General features: G+C 49.2%; 1 protein-coding gene across 5 annotated transcripts in view; it reads left to right on the forward strand.

Annotated features, from left to right (window-relative positions):
• Positions 1–17523, forward strand: part of ADCY10 (adenylate cyclase 10) — a 4100562-nt gene that overhangs the window by 3537381 nt on the left and 545658 nt on the right. For all 5 annotated transcript variants that reach the window (XM_078679137.1, XM_078679136.1, XM_078679138.1 and 2 more), the window contains one exon: positions 12765–12981. In XM_078679137.1, coding sequence (XP_078535263.1) covers positions 12765–12981 — 217 coding nt within the window. The remainder of the gene's footprint in view (positions 1–12764; positions 12982–17523) is intronic.

The following is a 17523-nucleotide window of genomic DNA, read 5'->3' on the forward strand; positions in this document are numbered from 1 at the left end:
ACAGGCCCGTGTTCCATCACCTTCCAAGATCGGATGGCCGAGCATGGGACCTGGAGAGATGGGAGCAAGGGAGGGCACCCATTAACTCTCCCGAGCCCAAACGTAGAGCTCGAAGTTGGGATGGTAGGGAGACCAGTGAGCCCCCTTCGAAAGACATATTGCGAGCTGAGATAAAAGCCAAGAGACTCGATGTCGCCAGTTTAAGGTCAGACCTGGATGACATGATAGATGGTACCCTGCCTTTAGAAAGAATGGAAATGTATGAACAGGATGAAATACTGTATATGGCAAAGGACATTACTCGAAAAGCGAGAGCAGTCCATGAGAAGTTAGTCGAACTAGCAGGCAAATATATGGTGGACTTGTCAAGAACCAAAGCATTACAGGGTAACCACAGGCTACATTATACAGATCGAGACCTAGATGAGAGGAGAACGATTGGGCTGAAAACGCACATAAGGGAACTGATCGCTGGAATAAGGACATGGAGGGCACTAGATAAGTGGGAAGAGAGGTGGTCCAAGAAAGGGACCGGCAGGAGAAGCACGCTTGGTATGACACCAGGAGGACAGCAGGGAATAGAAGCTTACCCTTTGCGTGAAGTCGCAAATGGGAACTATGTACATGTCCCTTGGAGTAGGGGAGATTTAGCTGCTTTTACCACCTCCTTCCCCAAATTGCGGGAAAACCCAGTGGAGTGGTACAAGCAAGTGGAGAGATTTGTAAAAATCTCAAAGGTCCTATGGATAGATCTGAACACGCTGTTTGACATTGTAGTACCAGGAGATCTGTGGACAGCATGCAAGGTTAGCGCTGAGTGGCCCACAACGGAGCCAGAGAGAGATGCTAAGACTAATGGGCCGTCCGAGATTGTGATGGCAAAATTCGAGAGAGTGATGACTTGGCTGAAAGAGAAAGTGCCAATGCAAGACATAGATTGGGTCAGAATAGACCGAACAAGACAGGAACCCAAAGAGACCGTCCACGAATATTACGAGAGATTGCTGAAGGCGTTTAAACAGTATAGCGGCTTGGATGTAATGGATCCAAAAGACATAGGGCAATTTGTGTCCAAGTTCGTCCTGGGACTGAGACCGGATATTAGTTTAATGATTCAGCAACACTCGATTTGTTGGCAAAGTAAACCCCTAGACGAAATACTGAGATATGCCAGGTACTGCTGTGATGAGATAGACTCCAAGGCTAAGAAACTAAAAGAAAAGTTGATGGTGGTACAGATGCAGGCAGCAGGGAAGGGGGGACAACAGCAACAGCAGCAAGGAACAGGTACAGGAGGAAAGAAGCAGTACAGTCAGAACAAGGGCAATGAGGAGAGTTCCACCTTTAGACCCAGATTAGACATAGCTGCCTTGAAGAAGACGACTAGGTGCCACCAGTGTAACGAGGTGGGGCATTGGAAACGCGAGTGTCCCTACAATGTAGAGATAGGAGAACAAGAGATAGAGGAGGAAGAGGTCCAGAGCGCGCCTACAAGAGGGGTGACGCCATACCAAGGAAAGGTGCTCAAAGGGGGGGGGGCTCCTCCCCGAGCCCAGTTCCCGCAACCTCCTCGAGTAGGGACTATGGGTAAGACCTATAGACAAATGCCCCTGTTTGTAGAAGGGGAAGAGTGCTATTATGTGGACCCATTAACCGGACAGAGAGTGGAAAGAGAAGACTGCACCCTCGGGGCAGCCTTGGAGGTGGACCAGAGGGGACCCTATGTGGAAGCAGAAGTAGCAGGGTGCCCTACGACATTTCTGGTGGACACAGGAGCCACTAGATCCACGATCAGATCAGCTGCAGTTCCAGACCTGCCCATGTCTGGAGAGACCATACAGGTGGTGGGGGTCGCAAACAGGAGAATAACCAGCCAATTGACAGAACCGGTACAGGTGAAAATAGGGAAGTACAGCGATGAGCACCAGTTTGTGGTTTGCGATTCAAGTCCTGTGTGTCTGCTAGGGAGAGACCTGTTGTGTAAATTGAATTGTACTATATACTGTACACCTCAGGGAGTGGAGGTATTGACCAATGATGATGACGCAGATTTCAAAGTTGCAAACTCAAGAATATGCGTGGAGCTGTACCCTACTTTGACAGTAGATGAGCTCCCCTGGGACTTGAGAGAGACAGTGGCACCAGAAGTATGGGATTTCACTGGGGAGGAGATTGGATTGGTTAAAGGGGTGGACCCAGTGAAAATTGTAGTGAAACCGCATGCTGAGTTCCCAAGAACACCCCAATATAAATTGACTCCAGAAACGATTGCAGGCATAAAACCCGTGATTGAGTCCATGATTAAACAGGGAATACTGAAAGAAATCGTGGGTAGTCCATGCAACTCCCCGATTATGGGTCTGCAGAAACCAAATGGGAAATTTCGGATAGTACAGGACCTTCGAAAGATTAATAACATAGTCGTTTCGTGTTGTCCAGTGGTACCGAATCCATCAGTGATACTGTTTCAGATTCCATTCCAAGCTGAGTGGTTCACTGTGATCGATCTTTGTCAGGCTTTCTTTTCGATCCCTCTGGACGAAGAAAGCCATTTTCTTTTCGCATTTAAGCTGGAAAATCGCGTCCTAACATGGTGTCGTATCCCTCAGGGGTATACAGAGAGCCCATCGATCTTTAACCAGCTTTTGAAGAAAAATCTTGAAAGTCTAGTGCTGCCCCAGAAGTCAGTTCTGGTCCAGTACATAGACGACCTCCTCGTGGCGTCAGAAACAGAAGAAGCTTGCAGGGAGGACTCCATTGCTTTGTTAAATCACCTAGCTGCCAATGGGCACAAGGTGTCCCCGGGGAAATTGCAGTACTGCCTGACAGAAGTGCAGTACTTGGGACACAGAATAGAGAAAGGCAAACGAAAGGTGTCACCAGACAGGATAGAGGCGATCATGAAAATGAATGCGCCTAAGACACAGAGAGAGGTCAGGATGTTCCTAGGGATGGTGGGTTATTGCCGACAGTGGATCGTGAACTTTTCACTGAAAGCAAAGCCCTTGCAAAAACTGACGCACAAGGAGGTGAGCGATCCGGTACCATGGGACAAAGACTGTTTGATGGCATTCCTACAGCTGCGAGAGGACCTGTGTCGTGCTCCGGCATTGGGAATGCCTGATTACAATAAACCATTTTTTCTTTACTGTTGTGAGAGAGAAGGTTGCGCGTTGTCTGTGTTAGTCCAAATCCATGGGAATGCCCGTAGACCAGTTGCTTATTTCTCGGCTACTTTAGACCCAGTAGCCGCAGCGTTGCCCGGATGTCTCAAATCCGTTGCTGCAACGGGTGTCAGCATTGAGAGATGTGAAAATATCGTCATGGGGCACCCGTTAGAGGTGTGCGTGCCCCATTCTGTTGAACTGTTGATGACCAGGACCAAAACACAGCATCTGACCAACAGCAGGCTCACGCGATATGAGCAAGTTATTCTTGCTGCAGAGAATGTGACCCTCAAGAGATGCTCTGTTTTGAACCCTGCTACCTTGATGCCACTCCCAAATGATATCGAGGATGATGATGAATGTACAGACCATGACTGCCTTGATGTGACTGAACTATGCACCAAACCCAGACCCGACATCGTAGATGAGCCACTGACCGACCCAGACGAAATTTTCTTTGTCGATGGCTCATGTGTAAGAGACGAAGTTGGGCAGTTGAGAGCAGCTTATGCTGTTTGTACAATTACTGGAGTTGTGGAAGCTGGGTGCCTGGAAGGAGTACACTCCGCTCAGGTAGCCGAGATTATTGCCTTGACACGTGCTTGCTTGGCAAGCAATCAAATTCGAGTCACCATATACACCGACAGCCAATATGGTTATGGGGTAGTTCATGATTACGGGCAGTTATGGTCTCAAAGAGGGTTCATGACCTCTTCAGGCTCTCCCATTCGCAATGGAGAGTTTGTGCGCCTGTTGTTAGAGGCGTTGCAATGCCCAGCAGGTATCGCAGTTGTAAAGTGCACCGCACATACCAGAAATGAGGACTTCGTTTCAAAAGGCAATAAATATGCTGATGAAGTTGCGCGGTATTGCGCGGAACAAGGGTACTCTTTCACAGAGGTGGAAGTGGGTGGAATAAATGTAAGGACTGAATTAGCCATGATACTGGAAACTGTTGATACTTGGGATGAACTGTCAAACATGCAAGAAAATGCTCCTGATTCTGAAAAAGAAACATGGGAAAAGGCAGGATGTGTAATGGGTGAGTCCCATTTTTGGGTCTCAGCAGACGGCAGAGCAGTGTTGCCCAATGAGATGGTGAGTCCAATGGCTAGACTCATACATGGTCCCGTACACTTAGGGAGAGATGCTATGCTGAGAGTGTTTAGACAGACTTGGTACAATCCTAAGTTTAGAATAGCAGCAGAAGCAGTGTGCCAGCGTTGTGTGACCTGTCAGCAGCTGAACGTAGGAAAAAGAACACCAGTTGCACTGAGCCACATAGGAAGGTCTGGAGGTCCATTCAATCGAATGCAGATAGATTTCATTGAAATGCCAAGGTGCAACCGCCTCCGCTATGTCCTGGTGGTTGTTTGTGTGTTCTCCAGATGGGTTGAGGCATACCCTACACGTAGGTGCGACACCCTCACAGTGGCCAAGTTACTGCTTAGGGAACTCATTCCGCGCTTCGGGGTGCCGGCCTTTTTGGAATCAGATAGGGGAACACATTTTAACAGCGAGCTTGTGAAAATGATTTGTGCAGCTCTGAATATCGATCAGAAGTTGCATTGCAGTTACCGACCAGAAGCCTCAGGAATTGTGGAGCAGATCAATGGCACGATCAAGGCCAGAATAGCCAAAGTTTGTTCCTCAACGACCCTGAGTTGGCCTGACGCCCTGCCATTGGTCCTCATGAGCCTTCGTAGTACCCCAGACAGAAGAACGGGGTTGTCACCACATGAGGTGTTAATGGGGAGAGCAATGAGGCTGCCATCTGTCCCAACTACTGCACTGTTAAATATCACAGATGATATGATCCTGGACTATTGTAAGGGGCTGTCTGACGCCATTCGTTCTGTGTCCCTTCAGGTGCAGGCTGCCGAGGTTCCATCGTGCCAGGGCCCGTGCCATGACCTGTACCCTGGGGACTGGGTCCTGGTGAAAAAACATGTGAGAAGAAGCTGTTTGGATATTCGTTGGCGTGGGCCCTTCCAGATCATCCTGATCACGAACACAGCTGTGAAGGTGGGAGGCCTGCCCAATTGGATCCACGCGTCACATACGCGAAGGGTTCCAGCACCTCGGGAAGAAACAGCTCCTCTCTCGGATAGACGTCCAGAAGAGGACCGAGAAGCCATAGAGGGGGCTAGCCAAGCTGTAGAGGTGCCAGCGGAAGCAGGGAACGAGTCTGACCAAGCTGAGGACGGTCAGTACAACAGCGAAACAGACGACGCTACAGAAGGAGAAAGTAGCTGGGAGTACGAGTCAGACACTGACAGGTCTGACCGGGAGCGAGAACAGACAAGAAGAAGAAGGAGTAGAAGGGCACGTGGAGAAGCTAATTGGCCGCAAAGAAGGAGCTCTAGCCTGAGGTCAACTCCAGAGGTAACCCTTCCTCCGATATCAGAAGACTCAGACCCGGAAGAAGGTGCTCAGGGCGCTGAAGCACCCGACCGAAGAAGGTCAAGAAGAGTGCGTGTGCCTAACAGAAGATACTCCACACCTGAGTGGACATATCTGGCGACAAATGTCTGTGAAACCGGAGACAGGGAGGGTCCGAGCGGTGGTGGTGTCCAGCTCTGAGCCCATTGTCACCGTGGAAATACGACTGTTGGTACCCGGAGTCGAACAAGAAGGGTCACTAACATTCATGCTCCCCAGACCTCCCCGCCTCAGCAAGTTAAAACACATGTTTCTCTCAGAATTGCAATTCCCCGACTTTGGTACAACGATAACAGCACATGAAGAGCACAATCTTCGTTTGGAAATACTGAACTTTGCTATCGAAGCTGCAGGCACAGGCTTGATAGTAGACTGTTAAAGGACTTTTGTAAATAAAGTGAACAGGAAAAAGAAGATTACCTAGCGCCCAGGAAGCAGAGAATTTTAGGGAACTTCCCTTGAGTTGATGGAGAAGGGCTAGGGTTGTCTTTATTGAACTGTTAAAGGACTTTTGCGAAGAAGGTTGTCAGCTTCCAGTTGTGTGGATTCTAAAGACAAAAGGATTAAAAAGAGACTGTAAAGGAACGAGAGGAAAAGAACTTTTTGCTAAGATAAGAGAGAGCCATATTGTCTGACGAAATGGAGGCCGGCACCCAGAACCGCAGAGCTAAATGTATAATAGGTACACTAATAGTAGGAGTGATAATATTAATAGCTTTAGTGGTAACAATTTCTTATGTAAAGGGACATGAGGAAGAGGCAAAGGTAACTGATGTGAATTCTGTAGAAACGCTTACACCTACTGTTGCTGGTGAGAAAAGGGAAAACACTCAAGAGAAAGCGTTATTAGCTGCAGAAGCCCGCAGGTTACACGTAGATGAGTCCCAAGGAGACTTTAGGTCAAATGCTTATGCTAAACTCTTATATGAATACGTGGATGCCATGGAGGTTAAGGATTGTTACGTCTGCATGCAGTTGCCGGCGTCTGTAGATGAAGGCATTCGATATCATCACCTCCCGCTGACATATGGCATTACATGTAGCTTATTGCTTAGTATATTTTATGAGAGAGATAGTTTTGAATACTATTTCTCCAATTATGATTCAGTGTTGCCAGAAGTCCCAAATTATAAGCAGATGAACAAATGGGACTACTGGAAGAGTGAAGACAGATTGGCCAAGTTCTTCATTCCTTGGATTACCTTAGATACTTCACATGCCCGTAGAAATAACCTGACATGCAAAGTGTCAGAAGTCGAGAAGAAGTTCATAGGGCAGGTGGATGATCGTTACAGGAGACAAAAGATTTTGAAAAAATCAGGACAATGGAAAACAGATTGGACCGAGGAAGAGAAGGCACACAAGAGAAAGGGTAGTAGTGGTCCAATAGCTTTAGATAAGACGCAGAGAGGAAAGCTATGTCTTCACCGAGCCAAAACGTATTATGAAAATGTATACGTGGGAGAAGTTGACTGTGAACATGCTTTCAATATAGAGTACTATACTAAGGATTTCCTGAAAGGAATGCAAGTGATTCCAAATGTGTATTTTGTATGTGGAAGAAATGCCTATGTGAGACTACCTGACAACTGGTATGGATCATGTTACTTAGCAATTGTCTTCCCCAAAATATATCATGCACAAGACTTAGTGATCATTGAGGGCAAGACATCTTCGAGGGGAAGGAGAGATGTAGGAGATGCAGAAATGGTTGGAGATGTCTTTGGAGCTATGTTCCCTCTTTTGGGAGTAATCCTTAATGATGTTAAAATTAGACGGCTGGCAACAGTCGTCGACAGGTTGTCTGCCAGCACTGCTCAGTCCTTAATGCTGGTAGAAGGAGAGATGCAATCGATAAGGGCTATGGTTCTTCAGAACCGTCTTGCGTTAGATGTCCTACTAGCAAAAGAGGGCGGAGTCTGTAAGGCTTTGAAGGTCCAGGAATGCTGCACTTACATTCCAGACAATTCAAAACCCCTTGAAAAAGTTATTAGGAACATAACGGATATTCACAAAGAGATCGAAGATTTGAGTAGAGAAAATGTCTGGGAAAAGGTGGGCCACGGAATGAGTGCAGTTGGAGGGTGGATTTCCACCTTAGGCAAAAGCTTTGTGTGGTATATACTAAAACCTGTCATCATAATATTGATCTGTGGGATCATATTGTGGGGATTGGTGAGGGTATTCAAATGGTACAGAGCAAGAAGGTCAGAAAGGGCCCAAAGAGAACAGCTGCAGAGATTGGCTGTCATACAAGATAATCAGTACAGGAGTCTGAGGGCTCTGGAAGCGCAGAGACAAGTTATGCTACCAATAACTGCAGTTTAAATGTTAGTGATGACCCCGAGAGGTCATCAAAGGGGGGAACTGAGAGAGCGCAAACTGACCTAAATGTATGAGTGCATCACACTTACCTGTAGTAAGCACAAATCATGAGGAGAAATGCCATGAGTGCTAATAGTATCTGTAATTATATTCTGAATGTATAGCTAATGTAGAGATTTAAGTAGAAGTGGAACTAATACAGAAATGTGTGACACTATATGATTTTAGTAGATGTGATTATTTCTGAATCCATGTCGTGTAGCTGTTAAAATGTAAGATGGTATGTGGTTAAACGCAGAATGTGGTAGGCCTCAGGGCCAGAGCTAAAAGGGAAGGTGTTTCTTTTCACGACATAGATTGTATTAATGTTTTGGTCATTGCATTAAATGGGCCATGATTTATAGAGATGTTTACTGAATAATAGAATAAGAGTATTAACATGCTTTAATTAATGAAGAAGTTGAATGCTATAATCATGATGAGAAATATTGTAGGCCTGAAATGTTTTAACATTGATTTACACGTACATGTCTGGGCCAAGAAATGTTGCAAGCCTTTTTGGAGGTCTATGAGAGTTGGGTTCTTGGCTGCAGATGTCTGTCTGCAAGGAAAGGGGGGATCCAATTATAAATGAATGAATAGAGGTCTGTTCAGTAGACGGCCCAGACATGGAGGAGGGTTCCGGAATGTTTAAGGGGTATCAGCGGGCCGGAGAAGAGTCTGAGAAGCAAGGTCAACTCTAACGTATGAGGCCCAACACAAAGCAGCATGGAAAAAGCCAGAAGCTACACCACGTGAGAGGCGTCTTGCGAGGGGCGTCTCAAATGTTGTTGACTGTTTTGTATTAGGGACAGCACCCCTGGGTGGAGTTAGAGCAGATGCCTGAGGACCCTTTAGAGAGCGGATGGGTAGGCAGAGAGGGGTCATGACTGGAGAACTATAGGTTTTCACCAAGAGACTTAGAGTGAGTGACTTCCCTTGGGGGTCATTCACTGCTGACACCTTTGTTAGGTTGGGATTTGGATAAGTAGGGATACCATCTAGAGCAGGGTAGGGACAGCCTAACCTGTGCGTTTTCCTCCAACTTAAATGAAGGAGAGATATGCGTCAATGCTGATAGCTTTATTATTCTTAGAACTTGTGTTAGTGATTTCCGTTGCTCGTCTGAGGGCTTTCCGAGAGCACATGTATGTAATTGGACCTGTGTATCTCGTGAATCTCATTCTGAGATGCCTGTATTTGCAGCTTATCATATCTTTACAATAAACTTTTGAAAGCTAGAAGTTGTTTGTGATCTTTGGGAGCAGAGTCCTTTATTGGGTGAACTGGTTTGGTACAGGGGCACTTTCATCCTCCAAGACAGGCAACAAAGGTTCAGTCGACCAGATCGAGGTTTGGATCAATAGTGATGAGGTATCGATCAAAATCTCGCCCTTTCAATAGTGCCAATATCGGCAACACTCCCATCCCTCCCGCAGCAATAATTTGGAGAACTAATCCGACAAGACACATTCTTAGTGGAGAAAATTGCTGCAGGTTTATTTGCAAAACAAATATGCCAACATGGTGGGTTGTATGAAAAGAGGGCGAACAGTGGGCTGGAGAGGTATAAGTACCTCTCCCTCTGCCCCCACCTGCCCGGAAGTGACGCTGGCATGGGGGACCCTCGAGGGTCCCCAACACTGGGAGGCTGACTTGTGTGCCATCCTGTGGCACTAAGGGGGCCGCCCTCTTAGGAGGGCCCCCTTCATTGGCCTGGGGCAGTCCTGCAGAGGCCCTCGAATGGCTCCTCTTGATGACTTTAGACCAAGGTAAATATAGTGACAGCAGGCAGCACAGAGGCGCTGGGAGAGTGACCGCTTCACCACTGCCCCTGCTTCCCACTTTTAATGTACCTGGGAGGCGGGGGACAGTTGCACCCAGTCTCTTCATGTATCATCACCTTCCCTTATGTGGAGGGGGCAGGTGGTCTTTACTGTCCTATTACTGTGCTCACCGGGTCGCTGGTAGGGATCTCAGCTGCAAAGCCTAGTTGTTCTCTTGGGGGCCATATGGTTTTGGAGACCTCCTGAACTTTCTCCCCCATCCACCCTATCTGCCTCTGCTCTGGTTTTCCCAGTTTCTCATTCTGTGCCATGCACAGTATCAGTTGATATAAGTCCGGCGTGGGAGGTCCCTCCACTCTGTTTCATGTGGGACAGGCCCCGGGCAGAGGGAGGAGGCACTCTCAGATGTCCCGATGAGTCTGTCTCTCAGGAAGCTTCTGAGGGACACTCTCTGATGTCCTTTGGAGTCTGTCTCCCAGGAAACTTCTGATGGACACTCTCTGATGTCCCGATGAGTCTGTCTCTCAGGAAGCTTCTCTGGAGCACTCTCTGATGTTCTGAGGAGTCTGTCTCTCGGGAAGCTTCTCTGGGGCACTCTCTGATGTCCCGATGAGTCTATCTCTCAGGAAGCTTCTCTGGAGCACTCTCTGATGTTCTGAGGAGTCTGTCTCTCGAGAAGCTTCTCTGGAGCACTCTCTGATGTTCTGAGGAGTCTGTCTCTCGGGAAGCTTCTCTGGAGCACTCTCTGATGTCCCGATGAGTCTATCTCTCAGGAAGCTTCTCTGGAGCACTCTCTGATGTTCTGAGGAGTCTGTCTCTCGGGAAGCTTCTCTGGAGCACTCTCTGATGTCCCGATGAGTCTATCTCTCAGGAAGCTTCTCTGGTGCACTCTCTGATGTTCTGAGGAGTCTGTCTCTCAGGAAGCTTCTGAGGGACACTCTCTGATGTCCTTTGGAGTCTGTCTCCCAGGAAACTTCTGAGGGACACTCTCTGATGTCCTTTGGAGTCTGTCTCCCAGGAAACTTCTGAGGGACACTCTCTGATGTCCCGAGGAGTCTGTCTCTCAGGAAGCTTCTCTGGAGCACTCTCTGATGTCCCGATGAGTCTATCTCTCAGGAAGCTTCTCTGGGGCACTCTCTGATGTCCTGATGAGTCTATCTCTCAGGAAGCTTCTCTGGAGCACTCTCTGATGTTCTGAGGAGTCTGTCTCTCGGGAAGCTTCTCTGGAGCACTCTCTGATGTCCCGATGAGTCTATCTCTCAGGAAGCTTCTCTGGAGCACTCTCTGATGTTCTGAGGAGTCTGTCTCTCGGGAAGCTTCTGAGGGGCACTCTCTGATGTTCTGAGGAGTCTGTCTCTCAGGAAGCTTCTGAGGGGCACTCTCTGATGTCCTGATGAGTCTATCTCTCAGGAAGCTTCTCTGGGGCACTCACAGATGTCCCGATGAGTCTGTCTCTCAGGAAGCTTCTGAGGGGCACTCTCTGATGTCTCGAGGAGTCTGTCTCCCAGGAAACTTCTGAGGGACACTCTCTGATGTCTCGAGGAGTCTGTCTCTCAGGAAGCTTCTCTGGAGCACTCTCTGATGTTCTGAGGAGTCTGTCTCTCGGGAAGCTTCTCTGGAGCACTCTCTGATGTTCTGAGGAGTCTGTCTCTCGGGAAGCTTCTCTGGAGCACTCTCTGATGTTCTGAGGAGTCTGTCTCTCGGGAAGCTTCTGAGGGACACTCTCTGATGTTCTGAGGAGTCTGTCTCTCAGGAAGCTTCTGAGAGGCACTCTCTGATGTTCTGAGGAGTCTGTCTCTCAGGAAGCTTCTGAGGGGCACTCTCTGATGTCCTTTGGAGTCTGTCTCCCAGGAAACTTCTGAGGGACACTCTCTGATGTTTCGAGGAGTATGTCTCTCAGGAAGCTTCTGAGGGGCACTCTCTGATGTTCTGAGGAGTCTGTCTCTCGGGAAGCTTCTCTGGAGCACTCTCTGATGTCCCGATGAGTCTATCTCTCAGGAAGCTTCTCTGGAGCACTCTCTGATGTTCTGAGGAGTCTGTCTCCCAGGAAACTTCTGAGGGGCACTCTCTGATGTCCTTTGGAGTCTGTCTCCCAGGAAGCTTCTGAGGGGCACTCTCTGATGTTCTGAGGAGTCTGTCTCTCGGGAAGCTTCTCTGGAGCACTCTCTGATGTCCCGATGAGTCTATCTCTCAGGAAGCTTCTCTGGAGCACTCTCTGATGTTCTGAGGAGTCTGTCTCTCGGGAAGCTTCTGAGGGGCACTCTCAGATGTCCCGATGAGTCTGTCTCTCAGGAAGCTTCTGAGGGGCACTCCCTGATGTCCTTTGGAGTCTGTCTCCCAGGAAACTTCTGAGGGACACTCTCTGATGTCCTTTGGAGTCTGTCTCTCAGGAAGCTTCTCTGGAGCACTCTCTGATGTTCTGAGGAGTCTATCTCTCGGGAAGCGTCTCTGGGGCACTCTCTGATGTCCCGAGGAGTCTATCTCTCAGGAAGCTTCTCTGGAGCACTCTCTGATGTTCTGAGGAGTCTGTCTCTCGGGAAGCTTCTCTGGGGCACTCTCTGATGTCCCGATGAGTCTATCTCTCAGGAAGCTTCCCTGGAGCACTCTCTGATGTTCTGAGGAGTCTGTCTCTCAGGAAGCTTCTCTGGGGCACTCTCTGATGTTCTGAGGAGTCTGTCTCTCAGGAAGCTTCTCTGGGGCACTCTCTGATTTCCCGATGAGTCTATCTCTCAGGAAGCTTCTCTGGAGCACTCTCTGATGTTCTGAGGAGTCTGTCTCTCAGGAAGCTTCTCTGGGGCACTCTCTGATGTCCCGATGAGTCTATCTCTCAGGAAGCTTCTCTGGAGCACTCTCTGATGTTCTGAGGAGTCTGTCTCTCGGGAAGCTTCTCTGGGGCACTCTCTGATGTCCCGAGGAGTCTGTCTTGCTTCAGTGCAGAGGACTAGGGGAGGGCTCTACATCCGAGGGCCTGCCCGGTGTCATCTTTTCCCTATTTCTTTTTCAGGAGCGAGTTCAACTTCCTGGAGCAGATGGACATGATGCTTCAGCACCAGCGAGCGAAGAACCAGGAAGAGCCCAAGACGTGCACATGCCTGCACGTGCAGGACTCTGTGGTCTCCGCGCTGGCGCGCCATTGGCTGGGAGTTGGTGACGTGCCTAAAACCGTCTACTACCTTCTAGAGACCGCAGCGGCAGCCCTGCACCTCTCTAACAACTACAAGGTACGTGCCCCCCTCTCTTGCACGCCCTCCCCCTTGCGTCCAATTGCTGCATTGAGACTCTTGGGTCAATTCTGGGTGCTGTGAGGGCTCCCCATGCTCTGCTACACTGCCCCAATGCATTCAGGAGCCCCTGCCACTGCTCCAGTAAGGACAGACTGGCGCTGTCCCCTTCCATACACCCTTGTGCCTGTCCATGCTAACTGTCTCTGAAGATCCTCTGAGACCACACAGTCCACTTCTACCTGCCCGTGGCCCCTCTCTCTGAAGATCTTGAGACCCCACAGTGTCCCCTTCTACCTGCCCATGGTCCCTCTCTCTCAAGATCTTGAGACCCCACACTGTCCCCTTCTACCTGCCCGTGGCCCCTCTCTCTGAAGATATTGAGACCCCACACTGTCCCCTTCAACCTGTCTATGGTCCGTCTCTCTGAAGATATTGAGACCCCACACTGTCCCCTTCAACCTGTCTATGGTCCGTCTCTCTGAAGATCTTGAGACCCCACAGTGTCCCCTTCTACCTGCCCATGGTCCATCTCTCTGAAGATCTTCTGACCCCACACTGTCCCCTTCTACCTGTCAATGGACCCTCTCTCTGAAGATCTTGAGACCCCACAGTGTCCCCTTCTACCTGCCCATGGTCCCTCTCTCTGAAGATCTTGAGACCTCACACTGTCCCCTTCTACCTGTCCATGTTACCTCTCTCTGAAAATCTTGAGACCACCATACTGTGTCCTTCTACCTGTCCATGGACCCTCTCTCTGAAGATCTTCCACACTGTCTGCTTCTACTTGTGCATAGTCCCTCTCTGAGGAACTTGTGACTATTCACTGCCTCCTTCTACCTGCCCATGGTCCCTCTCTCTGAATATCTCTATGCTGTGCCCTTCTCCCAGTCCGTGGTACCTCTCTCTGAAGATCTTTTGACTCAACACTGTCCCTTCTACCTATCCGTGGTCTCATCCCGGAAGAACTTGTGACTCCAAACTGGCCTCTTTTAACTGTCTGTGGTCCCTCTCTCTTAAGACATTGTGGCTCAAAACTGTCCCCTAATACCTGTCCATGGTCCCTCTCTCTGAAGAGCTTGTAATTCCACACTGTCCTCTTGTATATGTCCGTGATCCCCCTTTCTGAATATCTTGTGGCCCCACACTGTCTGCTTCTACCTGCTCGTGGTCCCCCTCTTTGAAAGACTTGTGTGTCCACCCTGTCCCCTTCTACCTGCCAGTGGTACCTCTTTCTGAAGATATTTTGACTCCTCACTGTCCTCTTCTACCTGTCCGTGGTCCCTCCTTCTGAAAATCTTGTGGCTCCACACTGTCCCCTCCTACCTGTGACTGGACCCTCTCTCTGAAGATATTGTGACTCCATACTGTCCCCTTCTACCTGCCTGTGGTCCATCTCTCTGAAGCTCTTGTGACTTCACACTGTCCCTTCTATCTGTCCGTGGTCCCTCTCTCTGAAGATCTTGTGAGTCTGCACTGTCCCCGTCTACCTGTCTGTGGTCCCTCTCTCTGTAGATCTTGTGACTCCACACTGTCCCTTTCTACCTGCCTGTGGTACCTCCCTCTGAAGAACTTGTGACTCCTCACAGTCCCCTTCTATCTGCCTGTGGTCCATCTCTCTGACAGTCTTGCGAGTCCACACTGTCCCCTTCTACCAGACCGTGGCCCCTCTCTCTGAAGAACTCTATGCTGTCCCCTTCTCCCTATTGGTGGTCCCTATGTCTGAAGATCTTGTAGCTCCACACTTTACCCTTGTACCTGGCCGTTGTCCCTCTCGCTGAAGATTTTGTATCTCCACACTGTCCCCTTCTACCTGTTCATGGTATCTCCCTCTGATTATCTTGTCACTCCACACTGTCTCTTCTACCTGTCCGTGGTCTCTCTCTCTCTCTGAAGATCTTGTGGCTCCATGCGGTCCGCTTCTGCCTACCGAATGTTCCACTCTCAGATGATCTTATGACTCCAAAATGTCCCCTTCTACCTGTCCATGGTACCAGTCTCTTAAGATCTTGTGGCTCCACATTGTTCCCTACTACTTGTGCATGTTACCTCCCTCTGGGAATCTTGTGACTCTACACTGTCCTTTCTACCTGTCTGTGGTCCCCCTTTCTGAATATCTTGTGACCCCACACTGTCCGCTTCACCTGCCTGTGGTCCCTTTCTTTGAAAGACTTGTATGTCCACATTGTTCCCTTCTACCTGCCAGTGGTACCTCTCTCTGAAGCTATTGTCACTCCACACTGTCCCCTTCTACCTGTCCATGGTCCTTCTCTCTGAAGATCTCGTGGCTCCACACCGTCCTCTGCTAGCTCTCCGTGGTACCTTTCTCTGAAGATCTGGTGACTCCGCACTGTCCCCTTCTACCTGTCCATGGTCCTTCTCTCTGAAGATCTCGTGGCTCCACACCGTCCTCTGCTAGCTCTCCGTGGTACCTTTCTCTGAAGATCTGGTGACTCCGCACTGTCCCCTTCTACCTGTCCATGGTCCTTCTCTCTGAAGATCTCGTGGCTCCACACCGTCCTCTGCTAGCTCTCCGTGGTACCTTTCTCTGAAGATCTGGTGACTCCGCACTGTCCCCTTCCATCTGTCGATGGTCCCTCTCTCTTAAGATCTCGTGGCTCCACACCGTCCTCTGCTAGCTCTCCGTGGTACCTTTCTCTGAAGATCTGGTGACTCCGCACTGTCCCCTTCTACCTGTCCAAGGTCCTTCTCTCTGAAGATCTCGTGGCTCCACACTGTCCTCTGCTAGCTCTCCACAGTACCTTTCTCTGAAGATCTGGTGACTCCGCACTGTCCCCTTCTACCTGTCCATGGTCCCTCTCTCTGAAGATCTCGTGGCTCCACAACGTCCTCTGCTAGCTCTCCGTGGTACCTTTCTCTGAAGATCTGGTGACTCCGCACTTCCCCTTCTATCTGTCCATGGTCCCTCTCTCTGAAGATCTGGTGACTCCACACTGTCCTCTGCTAGCTCTCCATGGTACCTTTCTCTGAAGATCTGGTGACTCCGCACTGTCCCCTTCTACCTGTCCATGGTCCCTCTCTCTGAAGATCTCGTGGCTCCACACCGTCCTCTGCTAGCTCTCCATGGTATCTTTCTCTGAAGATCTAGTGACTCCGCACTGTCCCCTTCTATCTGTCGATGGTCCCTCTCTCTTAAGATCTCGTGGCTCCACACTGTCCTCTGCTAGCTCTCCACAGTACCTTTCTCTGAAGATCTGGTGACTCCGCACTGTCCCCTTCTACCTGTCCATGGTCCTTCTCTCTGAAGATCTCGTGGCTCCACACTGTCCTCTGCTAGCTCTCCGTGGTACCTTTCTCTGAAGATCTGGTGACTCCGCACTGTCCCCTTCTACCTGTCCAAGGTCCTTCTCTCTTAAGATCTCGTGGCTCCACACTGTCCTCTGCTAGCTCTCCACAGTACCTTTCTCTGAAGATCTGGTGACTCCGCACTTCCCCTTCTATCTGTCCATGGTCCCTCTCTCTGAAGATCTGGTGACTCCACACTGTCTTCTGCTAGCTCTCCATGGTACCTTTCTCTGAAGATCTGGTGACTCCGCACTTCCCCTTCTATCTGTCCATGGTCCCTCTCTCTTAAGATCTCGTGGCTCCACACCGTCCTCTGCTAGCTCTCCGTGGTACCTTTCTCTGAAGATCTGGTGACTCCGCACTGTCCCCTTCTATCTGTCGATGGTCCCTCTCTCTTAAGATCTTGTGACTCCACACTGTCCACTTCTACCTGCCTGTGGTACCTCTCTCTGAAGAACTTCTACACTGTCCCCTTCTGCCTATCTGTGGTATCTCTCTCTGAAAATCTTCCACACTGTCCCCTTCTATCTGTCGATGTTACCTCTCTCTGATGATCTTGTTAGTCCACACTGTTCCCTTCCATTTGTCCATTGCACCTCTCTCTGAAAATCTTCCACCTGTTCGTGGTCCCTCTCTCTGAAGATCTTGTGACTCCACACTGTCCCTCTTCTGTGAATGTGCTGCTATCAGGAGGCATTCCCAATCTATTTATCTTTAAATCAGTCGATTGGCTACCATACTATACAAAAATATATAGAAAATATAATACCACAGTTCATAAAATGGTGATTTTCTTTCCACAGATCCCTTGTGTGACTCTCAACCCTTGAGGCAGGTCTGGGATATTATTTTCCAGCTCTAACCTTTCACTGTCGCTAGGGTGTACTGTGTGAGTTGTTCATGGATTTGGAAGACATAAGTTACTCCAGGTACTTAGCTCTAAAGCTAGAGCGATCGGGGGGAGGCAGACAATTCGTGTAGTGTTCATTAGAAGTATGAAAATTTCACACTCAAATTCCTTATTTGTCAGGAAATCACTCCGCATCAGACGGGCTAATAGAGTCACTGTACACAGGGCGTTTGCCTCGTGTTAGACGCAATTACTGCTTGTGCTGACTCTGCCCCTGGGAAGGTTTGTTCCCAGGAATTTGAGTGTGAAATTTTCATACTTCTAATGAACACTACACGAATAGTGTGAGTATTCAGTTTTGTTCTTTTGTACTGTCCTGACGAAAG

This window comes from Lissotriton helveticus, chromosome 3_1, assembly GCF_964261635.1.
Source record: "Lissotriton helveticus chromosome 3_1, aLisHel1.1, whole genome shotgun sequence".
Taxonomy (NCBI): domain Eukaryota; kingdom Metazoa; phylum Chordata; class Amphibia; order Caudata; family Salamandridae; genus Lissotriton; species Lissotriton helveticus.